Source organism: Boeremia exigua (assembly GCF_020726555.1).
Source record: "Boeremia exigua strain MPI-SDFR-AT-0100 chromosome Unknown C7974scaffold_11, whole genome shotgun sequence".
Taxonomy (NCBI): Eukaryota; Fungi; Ascomycota; class Dothideomycetes; order Pleosporales; family Didymellaceae; genus Boeremia; species Boeremia exigua.
The window spans coordinates 78466-89623 of record NW_025763528.1 but is presented as its reverse complement, the minus strand read 5'-3'; the positions used below and the strand labels follow the sequence as shown (position 1 = coordinate 89623).

The following is an 11158-nucleotide window of genomic DNA, read 5'->3' as shown; positions in this document are numbered from 1 at the left end:
CTAGCCCGATTCAGCGCTAGCACCCACATCGCATTTTCGCTCGCCAACTTCCACACCCGAAGACTTCGTGAACGACAACTGCCCGCACCACACGACCTCTGCACGTACTAACCACAGTCGCTCAAAATGGCCTCTCAATCTGTGCAATGCTTCGGCAAGAAGAAGACCGCCACCGCCGTCGCCCACTGCAAGGTACGCACCGCCGCTGCGCGCGCGCATCGAAGCCATGGAGCCGCATACTGACGCAGAATGAACAGGCTGGTAAGGGTCTCATCAAGGTCAACGGAAAGCCTCTTTCCCTTGTCCAGCCCGAGATCCTTCGCTTCAAGGTCTACGAGCCCGTCCTGATCCTCGGCCTCGACAAGTTCGGTACGCACACCCCACTGCCGGCGCGCCCCAACCCACCAGCGCGCAGGCACCACAGCCAGCACAGAGCCTCACTAACAACCCCCAGCCGACGTCGACATCCGCGTCCGCGTCTCCGGTGGTGGTCACACCTCGCAGATCTACGCGATCCGTCAGGCCATCGCCAAGTCCATTGTCGCCTACTACCAGAAGTACGTCGACGAGCACTCCAAGAACCAGATCAAGCAGGCGCTCGTCCAGTACGACCGCACACTCCTCGTTGCCGACAACAGACGGTGCGAGCCCAAGAAGTTCGGTGGTCAGGGTGCGCGCTCGCGCTACCAGAAGTCCTACCGTTAAGCTACTCTCCTACTGCGGAGGGAGCTTGGCGGTTCCAAAACTCGGATTCGGACTTTGCTGCGCGGTTCTCGAAAAGAGCTTTGGGTGGTGGTGGTCATGGGCTTTCAGCGTCGCCGGGCGCATGCAGCCGGGCAGACTGTGCGGAGGCGTGTGAGCGCGCTCCGGTCCTTGTGACGATAAAAACGAATCAAAACGTTGCAAAACACGCTGCGGATGATGGACAGCACGTGTGCAGAATATACCCATTTCACCGCGTCCACCGGTGCCCTACTAACCGGGCAGAAGTGCTGTCAATTTTTCTGCATCCTGCTTCCAGTGCTCTATGCCCATTTCCACTGTCAGATTCGCCTCTTCGCCGTGATCGTGATGGGAATAAATAACCCGGCGTTTCAGCTGCCGTTGCATCTGTCTCTTGAGCTCCCAAAGCGACGGCCAGCATACTGCAAACACGTGAGTTCAACTGCGCCTTGCAATCTGTGTATCTCGTCGCCACCGTAGAGCGTCAGATACGATGCGTAGCAAGTTAAGATCAGACGCATGCGTCGTCTACGGTCTCACCACGTATCATGAAAACGGTGAGTAGGAGCGTGACCAGCAAGTAGCCATCACAAGTAGCCCTCACCACCGCGGGCGCCGCGCTGCGGGAAGAACGTAGAAGGATTGATACCTTAGTACACTATACCTTAGTACACTATACCTTAGTACACTTCACTTCCAAGACCTCAAATGAAATTAATATCCAAACCATGTGCACAGAAATACCATGTAGAGACTGGTCTATAACATAAGTAACGGATGGAGCAGTGAGACGAGTGATGGATAACGAGTATTGCGTGATGGAGAGAGGCGTGTTCGTGTGTAGTGAGGGACGTGGACTTGTGTGAGTGGATGAGTGGGGAAGGGGAAGGGGAGGGGTGACGGATGGGCAAGCACACGGCACAGAAGCGTGTGGGCACCGATGCGGATCCAACGCTCTTCGTTCAGTTCAACACCGTCTAGACAGCGCCGCGGTCCGGCTTGGACAGCTTCGCTTTGCAACATATCTACGCTCCGCTGTGTGCTGCCTCCGTGCCTCTTCCCGTTCACACTCCACACTCCAGCACTTCCTCACACTTCCACTCCCTTCACCTCAACCTCTGCACTTCCTCAGCCCCTGCCCCTCGCAACCGACAGCGCCTAGCCGTCACTCCCACTACTGCGGAACGCAGCGCACAGCGCAGCATACTGATGTGTGAGATCGAGGACGTGCTGGGGCAGACTGGTGCCCTGGATGATACTGCGGACCTTGACTGCGCCTTCTTCTTCGATGAGTTTGCGGATGGTGTACAGGAGAGCGGGGGAGAACTAATCTCGTCAGCAAGCACGCCTAAGTCATGAAGGGATTATGTGTTGTGTGATACGCACCTCAGAGTACCAGCGATACTGCCACGTGACGAGCCTAATCAGCGCCGCGCAAACATCGCGCGTATTCCGCTTCTCCTCGCCGAGCCTGAGCACGCCGCGCATCGCCTTGGGCGAAAACTTGATCTGCAGACAGTTCTCGTACGCCTCGACGGCCTCCTCGATGTGGTGCAGGCGCTCGGCCAGCTCGCCCAGGATCTCCCACTCCTCGGCGCTCTTCTTGTACAGCAGCTGCTGCTGGCGGTACTGCGCCATCTCGGTGCGCCAGATGGTGTAGACGCGCAGGTCCTCGTAGAGCACCATGAAGAGGTTGTCGAGCCAGCGCTCGCACAGGCGCTTGTTTTGGAATTGCGTGTACGAGGGCTGCGTCTCCGGGTGCGGGTCGTCGGAGCCGGCTTTTACGACTTCGGCGGCGACGGTGTGGCCGGGTTCCTGGAGGGAGTCGGGGGTGGGGGAGGGCGGGGAGGAGGTGGTGTCGGAGGCTGGGGCTGTGTGGCCGTTGGTTTCGGGGTTGGGAGAGGCAATTGCGGAGGGGGTGGGCGAGCGGAGGGCGGTGGTGCTGGCGCTGCGCGAGTGGGATTGGGGGACGCTTTGCTTTTCGTGGCGGTACTCCTCTTCCATGACGAAGACTTGCGACCGTATTTTCAGCAGCTGGTCCCAGCCGATCTTCTTTGTTATCTCTGTCAGGATGATGTAGGCTTTCAGGAATGTGCCCTTGAAGCCGGCGGCGTGGAGCTTGCGCAGTGTCGGGTGGACCATCTCCATGTCGTCGAGGTTGCTGTCTTCGATCTCGTCGCACATGGCCTCGGGCATGATGGGCAGGAAGACTTTCTGGGGCTCGGGCATCCGTGGTGCGTCCTTGTCCTGGTATGTGAACATGGGACACGAATTGAGGGTGAGCAGAGCCAGGTCCCACTGCTCCAGACTGACGTAGATCTCTGCCAGGCGGGCCCAGGTGCCGAACTCACTGGGCGCCGACACGACGCTGCGCTTCGCAATCTCGAGGGCGAGGTCGCCGCGGCCCTTGGTGTTGCAGAACTCGGCCTGGCAGTCGAGCAGCGAGTAGTCCATGGGCAGCTCCTGGATGACATCATGCAGCAGCTGCACGGCCTTGACCTCCTCGTCGGCCTGGATGTAAACCTGGGCGAGCAGCGAGGAAATCTCCGGGTCGCGTGTGCGCAGCTTCTCGAACAGGTTGATGCCGGACGCATATCGGCCCGTGGTGTGGATGTAGCTCAGCAGCCCGGTGGTGAGGTGGTTCGAGACGAGATTGGGGACCTGGATCTCGGGATCCGACCCCAGTTGCCAGCCTGTGCATGGTCAGCGTGCGCCACGGTCGTACAGTGCCAATCCTACCGCTGAAGAACAGGCGCTCGGCGGCGTCCAGGAACTTGTGCTCGCTCTCGGTGCTGGTGACGGGGTTGAAGCGCCGCACGCCGACAATCTTCTTGATGGTGTCGCCGGAGCCGTCGTCGGCGTACGAGTAGGCGCGCAGCACGCTGCACAGGTACGTCTCCAGCCACAGCTCGTCGGTGGCCACGCGCTTGTCGCCGCGCTCGTCGATGCAGTAGCTCTCGACGGTGCCGGGGATGTAGACCTGCACGCGCATGTCCAGGCGCGAGAAGGCATTGTAGCAGCTGGCCGGTCAGCGGGCGCGGCGCGGCGTGCGGGGCGCAACATACCAGTACAGGCCGGACACGACCTTGTTCTGCTTGTCGTGCGGCGAGTACGTCAGCGTGTTGATGTAGGCGGCCAGGCTGGCCGACGACGAGGCGTCGATGCCCGTGACGTGGTGGTAGACGCCCGTCTGGCGCGTCGTCGACTTGATGGGCTGCTTGATCAGGTGCACGAGGTCGGGCGGGCCCAGCTCGCGCAGCGTCTGCAGCGACTCGGACCGCGCCTCAATGGCCGAGTGCAGCTCATCCTCGTAGATTCTGGCGGGGGTCAGCGCTGCGCCCTAGACGGGGGGGCGCGCGTACTCGGGCACCGCCGGGGATGCGACCATGGCTCAATTGGCGCGCAGGCGGACAGAGGCCTGGGGAGGGGCCGCGGGGATCGGGGCGTAGGTCGGCGGGAGGGGGGCCCGGCTGCAGTGGGCGATGCGTGCGTGGGTTGGCTTCGGTGTTCTCTCACATGTGGGGAGGGAGCTGGAGCTGCCGCGGAGGTTGGCGCTAAGGAAGTAAGGCTGGCCAGGGTGCGACGCGCTCACGTCCGACGTCGAAGCACACGCGCCGCCGCTGTCGCAAAGCTGCTGCAGGGCCGTCCACGACTACGCCAGACCTCTACTGTCCACGACTGCGCCAGACCTCTACTGTATACTGACCACCCCACTGCACCTGCGCCCCAATGTCCCCGCTGACCGGCGCTCCACGCCCCGGACTGCCCTGAACACCGCCGCCATGGTACGTCGTGGTTGCACGTGAAGGCTGCATGTATATCCATGCTAAACACGCCCAGTCAAAACCCAAAGCGTCCAAGGCCTCCACATGGCACGCCCTCAACGTCGAGTCCGACCACGAGGACGAGGTCGAGGTCGACGACACGCAGGAGATCCAGATCGAGGAGGCCCTGAAGCTCTACCAGACCGCCCTCAAGCTGCACTCCGAGGGCCCCACGTCCTTCCTCAAGACCGCCACAGCCTACAAGGAGCTGTTCGACTCGGACATCTTCAAGTACAACGAATCGCTCTCCGAGTATAAGCGCCATGAGGTCTTCGGCGAGACCCTGGTCTTCGACTCCATCCTCGAGGACGACTTCGAGGTCGGCCCTGCGCAATCGGCAGGCACCGCCGACAGCGCGCCGAACACGCTCCCGCAGATACTGCATCTCTCCTACAAGAACCATGGCCAATTTCTGCTCGAGTCGATGCAGCACTGGGTCGCACAACATGGCAGTGCGCCCAACGTCGAGGGCTGGAACAACATTCGAGGTGCGCTCAGCTACTTTGCCGAGGCGCTGGACAAGGAGGACACAGATCTCGACCTGTGGTTACGCGCCGCATCGGTAGCAGCTATGCTCGGCAGCAAGCGTCTGACCCGCTACTGCTTGGAGGCCGTTATGGACGGCAACGACGAGCTGTGGGAGAGTTTGCTGCGTCTCCCAGGTCTTGAAGAGGGTCTGGCAGGCCAACAGCTGCGTGAACTAGTCGGAAAGCTGGAGGATAACGTTTCCCTAATGCAACCTCCATTATCGACCATGAAACGGAAGAAGCTCTCCGAGACTCTCAAGAAGCGCCTGAACCCGTACCCGTTCGCCCCGCTGCCCGCTGACGTTGCTGAAAAGAACAGCCGACGAGTCATTGAGCAGGAGCCCGACCACATCGCTCTGACGTCGGCGAAATGGGACTGGTCAAGTGTTGGAGAAACGATACTACAGCACTTCATAGCAGAGCAGCGAGGCATCACAGGAAGCACAGCCCCAGGATCCAACGTGCGAATTCTAATACCTGCCGAGCTCGAGTCACAGCGCATCGAGCCCGAATCTGCACCTGCCGTGGAAGAAGTCATGGAAGATCAGCCGTCTCCACCCCAGGCTGCGGAGCCTTCCCTTCCTGCTCCTGAAACAGAGACTGCTACCAAAATAGAACCTGATGCTGAGGCCGCTCAAGATGGTAACGATCAGGTGGCAGAGGCTGCGCCAGCACCTTCGCGCAAACGATCAACCGATTCTGCCGGCCTTCCAGAGACAGCGGAAGGGGGTCGTGCGAAGCGCATACGTACTCGCAATACAGCGACCGGCCAGGTGGGTGAAACCGTCGTACAGGATGCCAGCAGCTTGCTCGAGGGCCAGTTGGAACACTTCGCCCACGCAGACCAGTGCTTGTATGAGATCGTTAACGACATCTATACTCGCTTGGGCGTCAAGAGTTTACTACACCCTAACGAGCTACGAACTCTGCTGCTTGCTCTCCCTGATTCAACGGCGACTGAAGTTGATGACAAAGCTGCCTGCGACATGTATCTGGCTCTGCAGACTGGCAATAGTAAAGCTGCGCAGGTCTTGCTTAGCACTGAATCATTCGATTTGGTCGGAGTCACACGTGAAGCTGGTCTCAATGCATTTCTAGGCTACGCAAAGGCAAGCGGGGGCCAATCGTCTCCAAAGCCTGTACTGCAAGACCAAGGGCTACGAGCCTTTGCACAGAGCATCAACGCCAGTTGGTTTTCGACAAAGGAAGTTGCATTCGCCTGGGTAGAGGTACTGTTGTCTCGAGGGTCGTTCGCCGGCCGACAGCCATCGCACAGTGACGCTCCCAGTTACCTGGGTTTCAAATGGGCCGACGACCTGAAGCGAAACATAGTCCAGATCATCGTTAACGTTGATGAGTATATCTTTGAGCGCATGCAGGAGCGTATAAGCAGTCTAGACGAACGGATCCTCACATCCTCAGCCGCATCACAAAGTTATTCCCTGTCCGACTTTGATGCCTCGCAGGTTGAGATAGTTCAGACGCTATTTGAGCTTCACCTTGACATCTACTCCCTGATTAAACACCCTCACAGCCAAGTAGATACAGCAACCAAGACATTACAGAGCGATCGACTCGAGCGCTGGTCGACCCTCGCCCGAGATGCTATTCAGCTTCGATCGAGCTGCCGTCAAGACAACAGCATGGATGACTTATCTCTGCGCCACGTATGGGCTTCGGTTTTCCAGATGAGCGTCAAAGATGACGTCCCGCCTGAGCATGTGCTGTCTGCTATTGCGGAGCTGAAGGACATGTTTGTTGCACTTGACAACCACATAATCCAGGTACAGAACAACGCGGTCATGCCAGAGCTGTCTGTGGCTGCTCTCGACCGTGAACTAGTGCGCATCAGCATGAAGGATTTCTTCTTAAAGGTATTCGACCATGACGAGAAGGACCCAGTCACAGTCATCGAGAGTCTGGAGCCGATTCTAGAGCAAGGCGACGTGAGTGAGCAATCTGCCACAGATGACCAAGACGATGGAGCAAACCCGCAGATCACGTCGTCAGCTTCAAACTCAATCGATGTTCCAGAGGTGCTGGTGGAGGGCGAGTCAGAGCGACCATCGCCTATACTCGAGATGCGCAAGTTCCTCGATACAGCAAATGTCAACGTGCGTTTGTCACTCTGGCAGCGACTGCGGGAAGCCTACGACACTATCGAGTACCCGCCAAAGGTATTGTCGTGCTATCTGAGAAGTATCGAGGCTTTCGTCGATGACTTCGAAACAACAACCTTCCAAGAGTTATCACTAGTCGAGCGACAGATCAAACTGTTGACCCGCTTTAGAGTCATTGACGATATGGTGGTTAAGGTCCTGCAAATAATGAGGGGTGAGCCTACAGCTTTTGACTGCTTGTCATATGAGCATGTGCAGTCATCCATGTCGGCTGTTGCGAAGTTGCTGCACATTCTATCGGCTGCCAACATGTTCCGAGATCTGATTCGTATTGGGAAGACTGCAATTCCCAGGATTGAGGGCTTGCCTGGTCAAGCGTTTCTCAGTATGTCGACCAGATTGGACGATATTCAGTTGCGGCTTTGGACGCTCCAGTACTACCTGTTCAGAGAAGGACTGTCGCAGAACACCGCAGCCTTCCCCAACCCATCTGACGATCTCTTCGAGTTCCTGCGACACGTACATCACGCAGCTGGGATTCGTGGGTTCTGCCATCTTTCTGGACGCCAGTTCTTGAGGTTGGCCAAAGCCGAGATCTTGCGTCTGGACAACATTATCGACGCCACTAGTCGCGACACTGAGTTCTGCCAGGTGCTGCATGATCTTTACGGTCTCAAGCTGTTTCTGGAGCCACTTGAGTGCCAGGACTTTTCCTCGAGCCCAGACACCCTCGACAAAAAGGCTGCGTTCGATCTCCTTCCTTTTGTCATGTCTCAAACTGCGAAGGTCGACCTGAAGGATCTACCCAAGACTAAGCAGGAGCTGAGAGCTTCTATCGAGAAGGTTCACGCCGCGCTGGGACGACCCAAGCAGCACGAAGATGTCACTTTCAACCGCAAAGCCATCACAACTTTCTTCAAGTCGCCCATTAACCCGATAATGCTGTTCGATTGTCTCAAGGGTATCGGTGCACTCGTTGCACGTACTATCCCTGACGAGGAAGCTGTTGCCGCGTCAAAGGGCTGGTTCTTCTTGATGGGTAACATCGCACTGAGCAAGTTCAAGTCCCAGAAACGCATGACCCAGGGGCCCACCGAGGACCTTAACTACGCACAAGCCTTCTTCCTTCAAGATCTGGAATACTCCATCGAACGGTGGGAGACGTGGTACCGGATTGCTCAGGTCTACGACACGCAGCTTGAAGAGGCCGTCTCCTGGAACGCAGACAAGATGAATAGTAATACCATCGAGCTCGCCAACTTCCAGCGCGGCGCAATCAACTGCTACACCATGGCCGTAGCATACTCGTCACGCGTCGTCGACGCATCTCCCCGGGAGCGAGCCATGATCGCGCAAATGTACACAGAGTTTGGTGACCGCATCTACGCATCGTCACGGGAGCCTTTCAACATGGAAGCTTTCCACACACGAGACGCCGAGCGCCGCTTCGTTAACGTGCCTGGGTCTACAGGCGCTTCACGCGATATATTGTTCACTCCTCTGCGGCCGTACACGGCGTGGAAGTTCGCGAGCACGCTGTATAAACGGGCTATCAAGAGTAACAACGAGAAGTGGTGGAATCACTACATGCTGGCGAAGAGTCTGTGGAAGATGTGGTCTGCGAACGATAATGCTGTTCGTAAGGCCGCCGCCCTGGAGGCTGCTGCACTGGAGGCGAGGGCTCAGGGTGCGATTGTACCAGAGCCGACCGCTCCAATTTTGCCAGAGCCTCACGGTCCGACATGGGAGGATGTGATCAACCCTGCTGTGGGTGCTATCGAAAGGCTGCCCGACAAGAAAGGCAGGAGTGGCGAGCCGGTACTGGAGCCTCACTACAAACTGGCCACGATTGTCCACAAGCTTGTTAAGCGCAAAGCTCTGCACGCCTCAAAGGGGGCTGAGGTCCTCTCGAACACTTTCTACTCGAAAAACATTGGTCCTCCTGCGACTTACGACGACTGGGAGGGTTACATTCTCGCTGTCATCAAAGCCATGCGCACTGCAGACAAGTCGAGTTGGCATCACCGCATCATAGCACGATCGGCCCAGATTCTCTACGACGATGGCAAGGAACTTCTCCAAGCGCACGCCGCGAAGCACGAACTGACGCAGACAATCTTCACCAAGACCATGGCGGTCCAGGTGTGGAAGCCGGAGTATGAGCGCCCTGGCCGCCACTTCGTGTACACGCTACGTTACACCAAGTTTTTCATCGACTTGCTCGAAACGACAGCAGACAAGACCAATTTCGAGGCTCTAGCGAGGCGCGTGCGCCGCAAGCAAACAGACTTCTTCCAGCACAGTGAGCTGTGGAAGGAGCTGTGCAACCGCTACCTGGCTTTGCTGCGACGCTCGGCCGGTATAAAAGAGGGACAGGAAGACTCAGCTTTCAAGTCAGTCAATCAGGAAGACTTTGGTGTTCTCGCCGCACGACTGGAGGCGTGGTGCCAAGACCCATCTACGCAGCATCCTGTGCTGGATGTGCTCCGCGATGCCATGGAACTGAAGCGTCTCAACAACGGCATGATGAAGCCCAACACGATCGACGACCTCACTGGCGATAGCTACGCCATGCTGTACACGACCGTTGGACCGACCCTACCGGCTCTGCCCTCCGAGCAGCAGCAGCCCAGCCAGCCCAGCGCAGTGCCGCAGCCACCCCCCAATCCTTTCTCCGTGGCTTCATTGATACAAGGCCAAGTCGATGGCACCACCGAGCACAAACTCCCCTTCGCAATGTTCCACCCGAACCAACTCCAGCCGCCACCACCCCAGGCCCCTACCGCCCCCGAGCCCGTGCCACGCGCCCGCGCCAAAGCCGTCGGGAAGCGCGAAATCCAGCGGCGCGCTGAGGCATGCGTGCAGAAGACCGCGGTGGCCAGCACCCCGCAGCAGCCCACGTCGATGCCCATCCGCTCGCCCTCGGTCACCAGCGCCACCATCCCGGCGCTCTTCCAGCGGAGCCAGGACAAGTCCGATCATCCTTCCACCCTCACCTCGAGCAGTGGTCTCGCAGCGAGCCTTCTCGCGGCGTCGACGTCGTTCGAGAGTGCGCCCGGGACCGCGGCGGCGAGCGTGAGCGGCGAGCACGCGGCGGACACGGACATGGACGACGGCGAGGGCGAAGGTGAGCACGACCGCGACCACGACCACGACGCCGACAACGAGGACCACGACGCCGACAACGAGGGCGAAGGCGAAGGCGAAGGCGAAACCGAAGCCGACGCCGACATCGACCCCGAGCCCCACGCCGACCCCTCACCACACCGCACCACGCACGACTCCGACGCCGACGACGAATCCGAACTCAGCGAGCTCGACGACGAAGTCGTACAGCAGATTGCGCATCAAGTGCAGAGCCAGCAGCTGCGCCAGAGCCGCGAGATGATGGTGCAGCAGCAGTTGTTGCGCGAGCAGAGCCAAGGTCAAAATCGGGAGGGGCAGAGCCAGAGTCAGGCGCAGGCGCAGCAGGGGCAGGCACAAGGCCATGGTAGACGGGGCGCGAGTCTGAGTTTCGCGGGCGTGCGGCCCATGTTTCCGGGGTTGTTTGTGGGGCGCAGGGCTGGGGGTGGGAATGCGGAGGGGGAGGGGACGGGGTAGGATGGATGGATGCATGGACAACTAAAATACGGAGGAGAGGTATTGGGAAGTTTTTTTTCGGGCATGTTTGTTATGGGAGGGTGGTTGTCGTGCAGGGTGTTGGTGGTATGAGCTGGTTGCAGGAACTGATCGCAGGGGTTGGTGGCAAGCATTGGTTTCAGACATTGGTATCACACATTGGTACCATACATTGGTGTCAGATATTGGTATTGAGCGGACCGCGCTGCATTGCATCGAATTGCATAACCATCACGACGTTGCGTCTCGGTGCATCTTGGCACATCTCGTTGCGTAGCATCTCGTTGCGTAGCATCGCGTTGTATGGCATTGCATCACATCGTATAGCATTGTATAGTAGCAGTAG

At 58.4% G+C, this 11158-nt stretch overlaps 3 protein-coding genes across 3 annotated transcripts; 2 read left to right on the top strand and 1 right to left on the bottom strand.

Annotated features, from left to right (window-relative positions):
• Window positions 1-126: 126 nt before the first annotated feature.
• On the top strand, window positions 127-705 carry C7974DRAFT_436353 (ribosomal protein S9; the record flags this gene model as incomplete). The annotated part of the gene is made up of 3 exons (XM_046145124.1): window positions 127-192; window positions 258-369; window positions 455-705. The coding sequence occupies 3 exons, from the start codon at window positions 127-129 to the stop codon at window positions 703-705; spliced, it is 429 nt and encodes a 142-aa protein (XP_045993070.1).
• A 709-nt stretch (window positions 706-1414) lies between these two features.
• C7974DRAFT_465571 (Chs5p-Arf1p-binding proteins-domain-containing protein) lies at window positions 1415-4249 on the bottom strand. Its single transcript, XM_046146299.1, has 5 exons — window positions 4086-4249; window positions 3789-4040; window positions 3463-3743; window positions 2110-3416; window positions 1415-2049 (listed from the first exon to the last, which is right to left on the bottom strand). The coding sequence occupies exons 1-5, from the start codon at window positions 4109-4111 to the stop codon at window positions 1882-1884; spliced, it is 2034 nt and encodes a 677-aa protein (XP_045993069.1). The 5' UTR covers window positions 4112-4249; the 3' UTR covers window positions 1415-1881.
• Window positions 4250-4343: 94 nt separating this feature from the next.
• On the top strand, window positions 4344-10794 carry C7974DRAFT_427281 (uncharacterized protein; the record flags this gene model as incomplete). The annotated part of the gene is made up of 2 exons (XM_046144558.1): window positions 4344-4508; window positions 4564-10794. Exons 1-2 carry the CDS (start codon window positions 4506-4508, stop codon window positions 10792-10794), a joined length of 6234 nt encoding a protein of 2077 aa, XP_045993068.1. The 5' UTR covers window positions 4344-4505.
• Between the last annotated feature and the right edge of the window lie 364 nt (window positions 10795-11158).

Coding starts and splice junctions, on each gene's coding strand:
- C7974DRAFT_465571 (XM_046146299.1), bottom strand. CDS start 4,111: ATGGTCGCATCCCCGGCGGTGCCCGA. Junction 3,417..3,462: donor CGAGCGCCTGTTCTTCAGCG/GTAGGATTGGCA, acceptor GACCATGCACAG/GCTGGCAACTGGGGTCGGAT. Junction 2,050..2,109: donor AGTATCGCTGGTACTCTGAG/GTGCGTATCACA, acceptor TGACGAGATTAG/TTCTCCCCCGCTCTCCTGTA.